Below are 13,735 nucleotides of genomic sequence, written 5' to 3'. Positions count from 1 at the left end.
CCGAGTTCACCCACTGAACAGTACAGAACGACTCACGAGGAAGTGATAAATGTTAGCGCATACAAATCACGTGATAATCAAGGAAGAGTTTCGTTCCACGAGTTCTGTATTTGTTCACGTCATCATCACGTTTTATCATGGTAAACATAATGAGCACACATCGGGGTAACCAAGACATGTGTCGCGATAAGACGAGTAAATACTTCCTGTTGTCTCTATAATACATGTAAATGTAACCACTGACCCGTTGTAAATGAAGTTGTCTTGATAATCACATGTTAATTAATAATTTCAAAGGTCCCTTAGTGTAATTGAGTAAATGTACACGACGTTGAACAACTGTAGCATGGACACTAGTTATCTGACAGACGGGTTTGAAATGACCACAAATCTTATCACAGCCTGTGTCAGAAGTAACTCAGAACACACACACACACACACACACACACGCACGCACGCACGCACGCACGCACACACGCACGCACGCACACACGCACACACACACGCACACACACACACACACACACACGCACACACACACACACACACACACACACAAAGAAGAAGAAAGAAACACGTTTCGATGTCTTGAGAAGTCTACCGATTAATATGATGGAGTCAACAAAATATGTATCTACATATAGTCAAACGTCAGCTGTAGCGGTTATCAGTTCGAATTGTCTGGTTATGTAATGCAATGGTGAGCACGAGACTTGTTCCAAGAGATACCACTACTGCTCTACAGATGTTATGTGTATATTGTTTCTGGATTCTGGAGGATTTATTAGGGTGTCGAAACCACACACACACACACACACACACACACACACACACACACACACACAATTTCGTGTAATTTCTACTTTCTTTGCAAATTTTCTGGTGGTTTGGCGAACAACACTATTTATTTTGATAAGCAGTCTCTGAAGAATTATAAAGAGCCGCGAGACTGTAGCTCACATAGTTTTAGACTTTATTATTTACATTCGGAACAGGCCATTTAAGTTCTTTTTCAAGGTACAGAAATCAGATATTGTAGTCCGAATGCTTTGCTAACTTGTTTCGAGAATTTATAAGCCTCAACACTGATTGAAATACCGTACGTCATGTGGCAAGTTGAACTTCTACCTAGTAAATAGTTTTGATGCCACAGTTTGCAATATTACAGCTGTATTACGGTGGTGATATAAACTGCCGTGAAAACGACATGATTATGGCTAAAGGTCAAAGTGTGCAGTGTTTCGGCTACTGTTTTCAGCCTGGTAACGTTTTGATACTTAGGGGTGACTATTGAGGCATTTTTGACTATTGCGATACTATTGCGATAGTTAAAACAACTATTGCGATACTATTGCGATAGTGGCCCTACTATTGCGATACGATTGCGATAGTTTTCACTTGCAATTATAGCAGGCTTTAGCAGCATATATCTCAGCATTTGGACTGACGCCATCAAAATAATTATAACTTTCTGATACTATTTGTAAAGAAAACAAGAAATGAAAAGAAAACAAGTTTCAAATTGACCTCTCAAAAACATTTTAATACAAAATTTCACTTCATGTAACTGGTAAAGTCTTAGGTTACTGCAGTGTTTTAGCACCAATGTGAATGAATGTGATTGAATGACTAGTATTTGTCTATACAAACTGTCAAATTCTTTAATTGTCACATTGGCATTCCCTGAATTTTCGACGACACTGAAGGGCCTGTGGTCCTTAATTATGAATTTATGAATTGCAGTACAGCATCGGTGATCGATTTCCATCGTTTTGAATTGTGTGTCAGCTTCTAAGACGAAAAGACGGTTGATTGCACACGTTTTGGCTTCGAGGTACTGTTACTACCACTGACTGAAGACCGGGATCCCCCTTTTTCACGTGGACGAATATTTGGATGCCGTCTTGTCAAGTGGTCGGTCAGATTAGTTGTATTTCCTGAATACTTTAGAATTATCCGACAGATTCTACAACTTACTTTTTGCTTGTCTGTCTCGTTTTGCGTTTTGACAAAGCCAAAATGGTCACATACCCACGATTTGCCTGCCTTATTGGCGACAATTTCAAACTGACATGTGGCGTCCGCCATCTCGTCAATGTTACCTAGCGACGAGTAGCTAAGGGACGTAACTCTAAATTAAGCAGACAAAGTAGTGCAATCCAAACGAAAGCACGACAAAGGTTAGATGATCATAGGAGTTGTTTCTATGTTTATTAAGAAAGTAGATGTACCAAACAAATTAACTATCGAAACTATCGATAGTTAGACAAACTATCGCCAATAGTATCGATTGTTTCAAGTTGCAATCGATAGTGTACTATCGTGAGACAAGCAATCGCAATCAATCGATAGTTCGATGTATCGTTACACCACTATTGATAATGTGTGTAATTCTTTTGTCAAAACTAAAGGGTATAATGTCTTTTGCCCGGCAGTTTACACCAGATATTCCCGTGGGCAACATCATACGTTCTCTAGATACGATGACACACACTCGAAAAAGTCACTGATCCAGTTGGTTACCGTTTACCACAAGCCATACTTGCCAATTGCCATGTGTCGTTTTGGAACATAAAAAATATCATGCTCAACAATAATGTTCAAATTTGAGGAGTGGAAAAAGGATAATATTTACTGTATTTTTGTATCCAAGGTGACGAGAAGCGATAGTTATTTCCTACAATATAACTTTATCCATCTTCCCGTGCCAAGGGCGTTAACTGACAATAAAAGTCCAGTTTCCACCCTTGCCGAATTGGGCTGGGAATTCGTGACTCGATCGAAGCGCCACCAATGGCTATTACGTGTTATGTCCCTTCTATATCTCTCCAACTGACCAATCAGATTCCACCTCTCACATCCTTTGTATTTGCTACGAACAAAAAGGCACAAGACGATCTGATCGATAGTGAAGATCTCTTTTGTAATAAAACGGGTCTTACCTCGCGAAGTGCATCAAATCACCTGAAGAAAAAACATGAAAAAGATTTGGAAAATATCTGTCGATGCCCAGTTGACGGTACACACGCACGTTGAAATCAATGTTGTTTGGGAACGAAATGTCAAGTCCATTACGCGATTTTGATTGGACTATGGACGGACACATTAGTCCAGCCAAAATGTAAACCCGAAATTCCAGTCTCGTTCAGTAAGGGTGGAAACTGGACTTCTATAGTCAGTTAAGTCCCTTGCCTCCGGAAGATGAACTTTATCTGGTCGAGAAGACCATTGGCATACTAACGGGGAAAAGAAACCGCGCTTCATATACACTTCAATAAAAATAAATTTATTCTGAAATTAAATAATTCATCCTTCAACACATAAGTTTAAGGTCGAGATTCACAATCTGCACGTGCATGTTCTTGCCACGGATCACAATTTGGAGGGGCGGTCGGGTAGCCTAGTGGACAAAGCGTTCTCTCGTCACGCAGAAGGATCGGGTTCGATTCCCGACATGGGTGCAATGTGTGAAGCTCATTTCTGGTATCCGCCGTGATATTGCTAAAGGCGGCGTAAAACCATACTCACTCACTCACAATTTGGATGTTTGCTGTCAACATGATACTCCCGTGGTTTTTGCATGGGAACAGCACACACTGATTGTTCAGCTACCGGGTGCTCATAAAATACGTTTAACCGCAAAAAAAGCCAAGGCTTGCTGAAAATCAACGTCTACTTTGAAACACGTTTCATTTGACATAAATCCGTATTTCTGTACATTACATAAAAGACAGTATTTGTAATACATGCTTAATATTCAAGATTAGTAGAAAGCATGCAGAAACCTCGATGAACGATAACAAAGTTTGAATAAACATCCTTGTCTGTGTTATTCAAACAGTGACAATAGGCAATTGTTGCAAGCGACTGGAACGTGTATGCGCCGGAAGTTATAATCGCCTAAAAAATCTGTCGCTTAGAGCAAGCGAATAAAAGGCAGATAAGTATGTCTCAAATAGATGAGATGAGATGAAATGGGCTTTAACGTCGCGTCCAAGATTATTCCACTTATATAGCGACGTGCATGTACGTGTGTGTGTTTGTGTGGCTGCTTGTACTAGTCCGGACTGATGCCGATTTATAGTGCTAGCTCACTGAGATACCATGCCGCAGTTTAACATGAATATCCCACTCAGACACAGTATACTGACTCCGAGCCGACCAGTCCTTGTTTTAGCCCCTTAATGCCGAGCGCCAGACAGGGTAACAACAAGTACCATCTTTTAACGTCTTTTGGTAAGACGCGGAGCGGGATCGAACCCCGGACCTTCCGCTCTCCGGGCGAACGCTCTACCACTAGACCACGGATGCGGTCTGTCTCTAATAGACCCTATATTTAATATGTCATGCGTGCATGGGGCAGCTGGTTACATTGTATGATCAAGCACGCTCTAAGGGAAGCAACTCGCGTTGCGCTACACAGGGAACCTGGCTGATGTCAAGGTCGTTAGGTTAGTCCGTCTTTCTGTCGACAACAGCCATACGTGGAAGAGGCGACAGGTTTGTCTCCCTCCAACCCTCGCATATCTCATAGGCTGAAAAATGCCTTTTGTCAGCGGGTATGTAAAGAGCTCTTAACAGGGTTAGTGGCAGTGTTGGTGGCCTGTCAGAAGGTATGTCAACAGCTCTTACACGGGCACAAATCTCTGGCTAATTCCCGGCTGTCTAACACTGCCCGCTAGTGCTACTAGCCGCGGTGAGTCGATTTGCTCCCTAACGCAAATGAGCTTGACAAGAGACTGGGCTACCGTCTGTAAGGGCTCTTAACAGAGTTAGTGTGGGTGGCCTGTCGGCGGATATGGGTCAAGAACATATACTCAACAACAAAAGTTCCTGTGACACCAATATTTGAGTGTATTTTTCAAACAAGTAAAGTTTGGTTTTCAATATTGTAGTACATGTATGGAATCAAGTCACAAAAACGCAACTGCTATAGAAAAGCATGCATTCCATGCAAAAGTTGACCTTCATGCAAGCCCCATGCATTTCACTACCCCAAATCTACGAAATCGATTCCAGCCAGCAACAGTGACTGCAAGACGCATCCCTGGCCTTCGACGAATATCTTCACAAACCATACGTCGTCGCTTCAGATGTGCAGGGATTGTCACCAGAAGACCCGCCAGACGCCCCATTTTGACAGGAAATCACCGTCAAGCACGTCTACCGTGGTGCAGACAGCGTCTACGCTGGAGTTCTGTTCACTGACGAGCCTCGTTTTCACCTCAGCCACGGCGATGGACGGATTCGAGTGTACCGACCTCGAGGTGAACGTTACGTCAATCATTGTGTCATGGAAAAGAAGATCGGTTCGGGGGCGGCAACGTTATGGTATGGGGTGGGATTACAGCAAGACAGAGGACCCGTTTGATAGTGGTGGAGGGAAATCTCAATGGACAGCGCTACCGCGACGAGATCATCGGCCCCTTTGTTCTACCGTTTTTGTGTCGTCATGGCCCAGGCATTACCTTTCAACAAGACAACGCCCGGCCTCATATTGCTCGTTGTTCAGGATTCTCTTCAACAAAACAACGTGAATGTCATCCCCTGGCCGGCTCGCTCCTCTGATCTCTCACCAATCGAGCACATGTAGGATGAGATGGATCGGCGCCTTCGACGTCAACCACGTGTTACACAGACACTCCAGGAACTTCGAAAAATGCTCCAGCAGACATGGACAGATATCCCACAGGACTTTGTGCGACGCCTGCTCCATTCCATGAGACGAAGATGCGTTTTACATCGCAACCAGAGTTGGACACACACGCTATTGATTTGTAAATTGACATTTTGGCATGTTCATGGTTTTTTAAATGAAATCTGAAGTCAGTATGGCAAATTAAACCATTTGAACACTTACAGGAGCCTTTTATCTGTTGCAAACCGAAATTGTATCAGATTTGGTAAAAAACATAATTTTGCATTAAATGTTATTCAATGTCACAGGAACTTTTGTTGTTCAGTATAGTTAGTGTGAACTCAAATGCTAATTTTACTGATTAAGCAAATGGGAATGCTTTTATGTTATTTCCTTCTTTAACCACAGTCGACGTACTTGGGGGGCCTCAAAGGTATATCCTACCAGGTGTGACCCGTGAAGATCCGAGTTAGAATAGATCTTCAGCCACACCATGCTTGTCGTAAGAGGCGACTGACGGGATCGGGTGGTCAGGCTCACTGACTTGGTTTGATGCATGTCATCGTATCCCGATTGCGTGGATCGATGCTCATAATGTCAATCACTTGATTGTCTGGTCCAGACTCGATTTTTTTGCAGACCGTCGTCATATAGCTGGAATATTGCTGTGTTATAACTTAAAAAACAAACAAACAAGTGTATCGCCTTCGTGTCCCAGGGACTTTTTCAGTGAGGTGGATTTGTGGATTACATGATATAGTTTTAATACTGACATTGACAACACAATTCACTGACACATTTCTTTGTGATAACGGTAACTGTGTGTTAACAAATGAATCAGAACAGTGCGTACTACAAGATCCACATTGTTATCGTGAGGTCACATTGGTAATCTGTGAAGGAGTGGGCGATAAACGTTGGCAACTTCGACAGATCACCGGTTTGTAGTTTCTAGTCTTCATGGTACTAGAGTGATATTTTGTATATTCACCTCTCTCTCTCTCTCTCTCTCTCTCTCTCTCTCTCTCTCTCTCTCACTCTCTCTCTCTCTCTCACTCTCTCTCTCTCTCACTCTCATCCTCTCTCACTCTCTCTCACTCTCACTATCTCTCTCTCTCTCACTCACTCTCACTCTCTCTCTCTCTCTCTCTCTCACTCTCTCTCTCGCTCTCTCTCTCTCTCTCACTCTCTCTCTCTCTCTCTCACTCTCTCGCTCTCTCGCTCTCTCTCACTCTCTCTCTCTCTCTCTCTCACTCTCATCCTCTCTCACTCTCTCTCACTCTCACTATCTCTCTCTCTCTCACTCACTCTCACTCTCTCTCTCTCTCTCTCGCTCTCGCTCTCTCTCTCTCTCTCCGCCATTGTGATGATGTATACCAGTCCGTTTCGAGGGGACAAGCAGTCGGTATACTCTGACTAACTCAATAGCTGCATGTATTTGGTAATTTTATAAAATTTAACAAACTTTACACGTGGACGTGAATCTTTCTTATTTGAACGGGTGGCGATTAAGAAAATATTGCATGGTGGATAAAGCACAGAAGAATGGGGAGGAGTCCATATTGACGCAAGCTAGTATATGTAGTAAGACGAATCTACCCCAGATTAATATACAACAAAATCAAACAGAGAGAGTGTTTCAACGTAAAGGTGTAAGTGTCACAGAGTGACAGGTCTACCCACAGCATTAGCCACGTGTATGTTCCTGATTCCACAGGTAATTGTAATTGTGTACAATGGATCCTGGAGTGGTAACGGAGCATGTGTTCCAACTGTTCAGTAACCATGGTAACGAGGACTACTTGGGTGAGGCTGTATCGAAGACGCAGCACAGTATCCAGTGTGGAATGTTGGCGGAAGCAGAGGGGTATTCGAAAGAGGTGAAGTTAATATAATATGAAAATAATATTTGACCTTTCAATTTTTTTTAAAAGCGACCTAACCTTTATCATTATGTTTGTTTGTTTGTTTAACGCCACACTCAGCAATATTCCAGCTATATGACGGCGGTCTGTAAATAATCGAGGCTGGACCAGACAACCCAGTGATTGACATCATTCCAAAATCAGTGTCCATTCACCATCGCGACTGTGTCATTAGCATGTGTTATTAATCCCTATCAAATAGTGATTATACCAGGGGTTGGAGAAGAGGTGAATGTGTCCTGATTCACCCGTTACACCCATACATTCACGTATATGTTATCATAATCAACTATCACCAAACAGCGCATTAACTTCATTCAATCACTGAGCATATTTTGATATCGGTTAGTATTGACCAGAACAACCCGTAGCTAGAGTGATGACGTGAATCCTGCTTGAGCATCATGCAGAAGCTGAATGCTATATGATCCCTGTAAGGTGATCTAGTTTTGGTGACTGGTTGCTTTTAGCCCATGATTTATGCAGTTATAAATTGTATTGCAATACCGAAATGTTTACTTTATACATGTCATTTTATATATATATATATATATATATATATATATATATATATATATAATGTCAGTAACATAGTAAAATAACTACATCAATATATCAATATATATATATATATATTGATGACGTTTTTTTACTCTGGACATTTTCTCGTCAGTCTTTATATATTAGATGAAACATTCTTATGAACATTATTTGTGTCAAAAAAATACAAAGCTTGCAAGGTATAATTTGAATTTTTTTATTGACAAATGTTTCAAGAAAACGTTTGGGGCCCTTCCCCAGCAAAACACAAGTCTCATATTATTTGTTATGTTTATTTTTGAAAATACGATTCCATAAATAAGAACGTGTTTTGAGAAAGGCCCTGTTTATGTGTCAGATAGTTATTGGCGCTTTCCTTCACGACATCGGTCATCTGGTGGGACAGGAACAACAGCTGCCGAAGATGGTGACCGATGACGTCAACCTCGGTGCCGTGAATCACGATACGGTTGGAGCCAGGTTTCTACAGGATCTTGGCTTTCCGGAAATCGTATGCGATCTTGTCGGAGGTCATGTGAACGCCAAGAGATACTTGGTCTGGAAGTATCCCGATTACTATGAAAGTATGTTTAGAGGAATTATTTACAATGGTGTTTCCCTCCTCAGTCAATTCTATGTATCTGACAGGGATCAAGCAAACCAATTCTTCAAAGCATGAGCATGAGATCACAAATGGTTACCACTCGAGTCACATTTTATCGGACCCGTGAAGATCCGGGTTAGAATATGTCTTCAGCAACCCATGCTTGTCGTAAAAGGCGACTATGCTTGTCGTAAGAGCCGACTAACGGGATCGGGTGGTCAGGCTCGCTGACTTGGTTGATGCATGTCATTGTATCCCAATTGCGTGGATCGATGCTCATGGTGTCAATCACTGGATTGTCTGGTCCAGACTCGATTATTTACAGGCCGCCGTCATATAGCTGGAATATTGCTGAGTGCGGCGTTAAACCACAAACAAACAAACAAATCAACACATTTTATGGAGACACCGAAAAGTAGTACATAAATATAACACGTCAACACCAGGGAATAACCAGTCTCGATTATCTTCCGAAACAGATTTCATTCAGCGTAAACGGCAAACAAGTAATGAAAATCTTATGAATGGATTACTAAAATTTAGTGATGGGACCAGGTATTCGCGAAAGGGATAAGCATGTCCTGCTCTACCGGTAGCAGCCGGTCATAACACCTTCCTACTTGAAACTAGGGTCAGGTATAGTTAAATCATTGTTACTGAAAAGGAATTTGTTTTCACAAATAACGATGTTCGCATTATGCTGACTTGAATCGTTCTGCGTAGCATGTGTTAGGTCATGAGACTAAATATGTCTGCAGGTATGTATAAATGTTCATTGCGCAACTGTCGTGTAGCGAGAGAACTTTAAATCATAATTTAGATTTTTGACTTAAATCATATTATAAAAGAGCATTTTAATAAAAGAAAAGTTTATTAATACCCATATTACATGGCTTTACGCATGCCGTGGTAAGTCAGGTGCCATCAATGATACGTCAGTGTAGATAAGAAGTTGAAAATGCGCAGCTTTCATCCATTTGTTGAAACCCTAGCACACTAACAATACCATTGAGCTATTTCTTAAAGCTGACTGTTTTATTAGTCTGTAGTTGCTTTTTTTCATTTAGTTAGATACTAAATCATTTTGTGTAAACATGTTGACACTGTGAGGAATTCCCTGTACGCCTAAAAAGTTAAATGCATAGCGAACTCTTCTTTTGGACAGTTTGTTCAGGTAATAAAAACAGTTGAATACAGAGCAGCGGACGTCCTTTAATCGTATGCCCATGTATTCCGCAGAGTTAACGCCGGCAAGTAAGAAGACGCTGGAACATCAAGGAGGTCCTATGGACTCGGAAGAGGCAACTGCATTCGAGACATCTCCATTGTGCGAGATCATCTTACGCATGCGGACTTGGGACGAACGCGCCAAAGACCCGGAAACTAAGATGGACTCGATCGACAAATTTAAGAATATCTGTATGGATGTCCTGAAGGGAAGAGACTAACTTTCCACACAGTGCTATTTGTATATTTCTTTTTGGGGGGAGGGGATCAATTTAATACACACGAACGGACGTTAACCTTCTTCCGCTGATTATGTTTGTCTACGTTATTTTACCATAGAATCAGGAAATAGTCAGTTTCAAATGTAGTTTTAAGCAGACCTATTTATGTCATGTCAGGGTTTTACTTCCGCTCCAGGCCACATCCACAATGTGGTCGACATCCGCCGTGAGACATTTCTTATATAAGTTGGATATTCTTGATGTTGGATACCGGGTGATGGATTGCAAAACAAACATCGTCAAACATAGTCCCTGTCCGGTACGTGAGACAAAATGGTGTGTATTTTGCACTTTTGGTCATTGAAATTAAATGTTCGCATCACGAAACCGGATTTCCGGATAATAAAGCCTTGTATGTAGTATATATTTCGTTTCACGTACAAATCGTCCCGTAGGCGAGGTTTCCTGATATCTGTGATCCGGAGAAGCTGGATTCCACTGTATTCTAATTTATGAATAAATGTAAGATGAAAAGTTCAATAATAAGAAACCCATAGTCTGGTTCCTCATGTGTGTGTGTTGTTTTACGATGCATACGCAATCAAACATATTTCAGCTATCATGGCGGCCTATAACTGAACGATTCTTGGCCATAGAACACCAATTGTAGATCACCTTCCACGCCGTTCGGGTGCGATGGCACACAATAAACACAGTTACAGAGGCTGATCCCCCGCTCCAAGATGAGGTGCTGAGAAGAGCAGTGTTTGTTTGTTTGTTTGTTTGTTTGTTTGTTGTTTAACGCCGCACTCAGCAATATTCCAGCTATGTGACGGCGGTCTGTAAATAATCGAGTCTGTACATGCCGCTGCAGGATCGGAGCTGTTAACCTCCGTGTCAGGTTAAAAGAAGGATTTCCAATTAACTTTTAGCAGCGCAGAAAAAGATTCTGAGACAAAATAATAAGAGAGGTTACAATAAGAATGGCTTCTTGGTCCTTCATAGAATCATCTGACGGTCAGGGTAATAATCACTCAATCGTCCATCCCTCATCGCCCAGGCAGCCCCAATCTGTGCCTGAGTCATGTGCTGCACATAATGCCATTCTATCCCTTTGGGATATGACCATAGCCCTTGTTCAGACACGACAAAAATAGAAATATTAAACTTGTTATTCTTTATAGATTTTGAACTTTGGGATCACGATGTCTGATTTTCCGGCCAAGAATTTCCCAGAGATGCTCAATCGGATTAAGATCCGGACTACATGCCGGACAAGGAAGAATGGCAATAGCTTCTTGACGCAAATAAGCCAAAACTGCCCGAGATCTGTGTGGTCTAGCATTGTCGGCCATGTAAACAGGTCTTGTCTGAAGAGGATGGTTGTCAAAATGAGGGACTACCACTGGACGAAGAACGGCATCTTGGTATTGTTGGCCATTCAGGTTTCCACGAATTGTTTCCACAACTCCCATTGTACATAGCATCAGCAACTCCCATTGTACATAACATCAGCAGCTCCCATTGTACATAGCATCAGCAACTCCCATTGCACATAGCATCAGCAGCTCCCATTGTACATAACATCAGCAGCTCCCATTGTACATAACATCAGCAGCTCCCATTGTACATAACATCAGCAACTCCCACTGCACATAGCATCAGCAGCTCCCATTGTACATAACATCAGCAGCTCCAATTGTACATAACATCAGCAGCTCCCATTGTACATAACATCAGCAACTCCCATTGTACATAACATCAACAGCTCCCATTGGACATAACATCAGCAACTCCCATTGCACATAGCATCAGCAGCTCCTATTGTACATAGCATCAGCAGCTCCCATTGTACATAACATCAGTTGCTCCCATTGTACATAACATCAGCAGCTCCCATTGTACATAACATCAGCAGCTCCCATTGTACATAACATCAGTAGCTCCCATTGTACATAACATCAGCAGCTCCCATTGTACATAACATCAGGAGCTCCCATTGTACATAACATCAGCAGCTCCCATTGTACATAACATTAGCAGCTCCCATTGTACATAACATCAGCAGCTCCTATTGTACATAACATCAGTAACTCCCATTGTACATAGCATCAGCAGCTCCCATTGTACATAGCATCAGCAGCTCCCATTGTACATAACATCAGCAACTCCCATTGTACATAACATCAGCAGCTCCCATTGTACATAACATCAGCAACTCCCATTGTACATAACATCAGCAGCTCCCATTGTACATAACATCAGCAACTCCCATTGCACATAGCATCAGCAGCTCCTATTGTACATAGCATCAGCAGCACCCATTGCACACAGCAGCAGCAGTTTCCATTGCACACAGCAGCAGCAGTTTCCATTGCTCATAACACCAGTAGCTCCCAGAGTGCATCACTTCAGCATCACCCACCGTGTATTCCTTCTGCAGTTTCAAATGTGCATCATTTTAGCAGCTCACCCTGTGCATCACTTCATCGTTACGCTGTACATCAATGTAGCATCACTTCAACAGCTTCCGTTGCGCATCACGTCAACAGCTCAACTATGCATCACTTCAACAGCTCCACTATGCATCACTTCAACAGTTCCACTATGCATTACTTCAACAGCTCCACTATGCATCACTAAAACAGTTCCCTCTATGCATCACTTCAACAGCCCCATCTATGCATCACTTCAACTGTTCCCGATATGCATCACTTCAACAGCTCCACTATGCATTACTTCAACGGCTCCATTATGCATCACTTCAACAGCTCCACTATGCATCACTTCAACACTTCCCTCTATGCATCACTTCAACAGCTCCACTATGCATCACTTCAACAGTTCCCTCTATGCATCACTTCAACAGTTCCCTCTATGCATCACTTCAACACTTCCCTCTATGCATCACTTCAACAGCTCCACTATGCATCACTTCAACAGTTCCCTCTATGCATCACTTCAACACTTCCCTCTATGCATCACTTCAACAGCTCCACTATGCATCACTTCAACAGTTCCCTCTATGCATCACTTCAACATCACCCGCTATGTATCTCTTTAACAGCTCCTCTGTGCATCGCTTCAATAGCACCCGTTATACATCACTTCAACAGCAGCCTCTATGCATCACTTCAACAGCTCTCTCTAAGCATCACTTCTACAGCTCCCTCTATGCATCACTTCAACAGCACCCGCTATGCATCACTTCAACAGCTCCTCTATGCATCGCTTCAATAGCACCCGTTATGCATCACTTCAATAACTGTGTTTATTCTTGGGCAGCTTCCGTTAGAACACCATTGTGGGCAAACTTCGGGCCAATAAGCATGTTTCCAAAGGTAGTTATACTAAGGAAAGTATTTTGCTTTGTGAAAAAAAAAAACTATTCACATTCGTAAATTTGTATATCCGTATATCCTCCGACTTGAACGGCTTTCAAAAACAATCCCATAAAATCTGATCATTATATATTGATAGATGCGCTTCTTTCCTGTCTTGGGGCATAACAAATCAATAGCCACGCGTATTGGCATGAGCTTTGATTTATCTTTCAGTTGTCAAGAGATATACGCTCGAA

At 42.1% G+C, this 13,735-nt stretch overlaps 1 protein-coding gene across 3 annotated transcripts; it reads left to right on the top strand.

Annotated features, from left to right (window-relative positions):
* The first annotated feature begins 4,427 nt into the window (after positions 1-4,427).
* LOC124145929 (2-amino-1-hydroxyethylphosphonate dioxygenase (glycine-forming)-like) lies at positions 4,428-10,720 on the top strand. Of its 3 annotated transcripts, none has more exons than XM_046515924.2 (4): positions 4,428-4,500; positions 7,356-7,518; positions 8,462-8,687; positions 9,947-10,720. In XM_046515924.2, exons 2-4 carry the CDS (start codon positions 7,375-7,377, stop codon positions 10,153-10,155), a joined length of 579 nt encoding a protein of 192 aa, XP_046371880.2. In that variant the 5' UTR covers positions 4,428-4,500; positions 7,356-7,374; the 3' UTR covers positions 10,156-10,720. The 3 variants fall into 3 exon arrangements, with proteins under 3 accessions (XP_046371880.2, XP_046371887.2, XP_046371870.2); XM_046515931.2 differs by having other exon boundaries at positions 4,468-4,771; XM_046515914.2 differs by lacking the exon at positions 4,428-4,500 and adding an exon at positions 6,481-6,578.
* The last annotated feature ends 3,015 nt before the right edge of the window (positions 10,721-13,735 follow it).

The sequence above is a fragment of the Haliotis rufescens genome, unplaced genomic scaffold, assembly GCF_023055435.1.
Source record: "Haliotis rufescens isolate VD_foot unplaced genomic scaffold, xgHalRufe1.0.p SCAF_3, whole genome shotgun sequence".
NCBI lineage: Eukaryota > Metazoa > Mollusca > Gastropoda > Lepetellida > Haliotidae > Haliotis > Haliotis rufescens.
The sequence above is the reverse complement of the archived record's forward strand: the minus strand, read 5'-3'. Positions and strand labels throughout refer to the sequence as shown.

Bases quoted from the DNA above. Each gene is read 5' to 3' on its own strand.
- LOC124145929 (XM_046515924.2), top strand. From the start codon at position 7,375: ATGGATCCTGGAGTGGTAACGGAGCATGTGTTCCAACTGTTCAGTAAC. The intron at 7,519-8,461 runs GTGAAGTTAATA...TTTATGTGTCAG, and splicing joins CAGAGGGGTATTCGAAAGAG to ATAGTTATTGGCGCTTTCCT. The intron at 8,688-9,946 runs GTATGTTTAGAG...TGTATTCCGCAG, and splicing joins GTATCCCGATTACTATGAAA to AGTTAACGCCGGCAAGTAAG.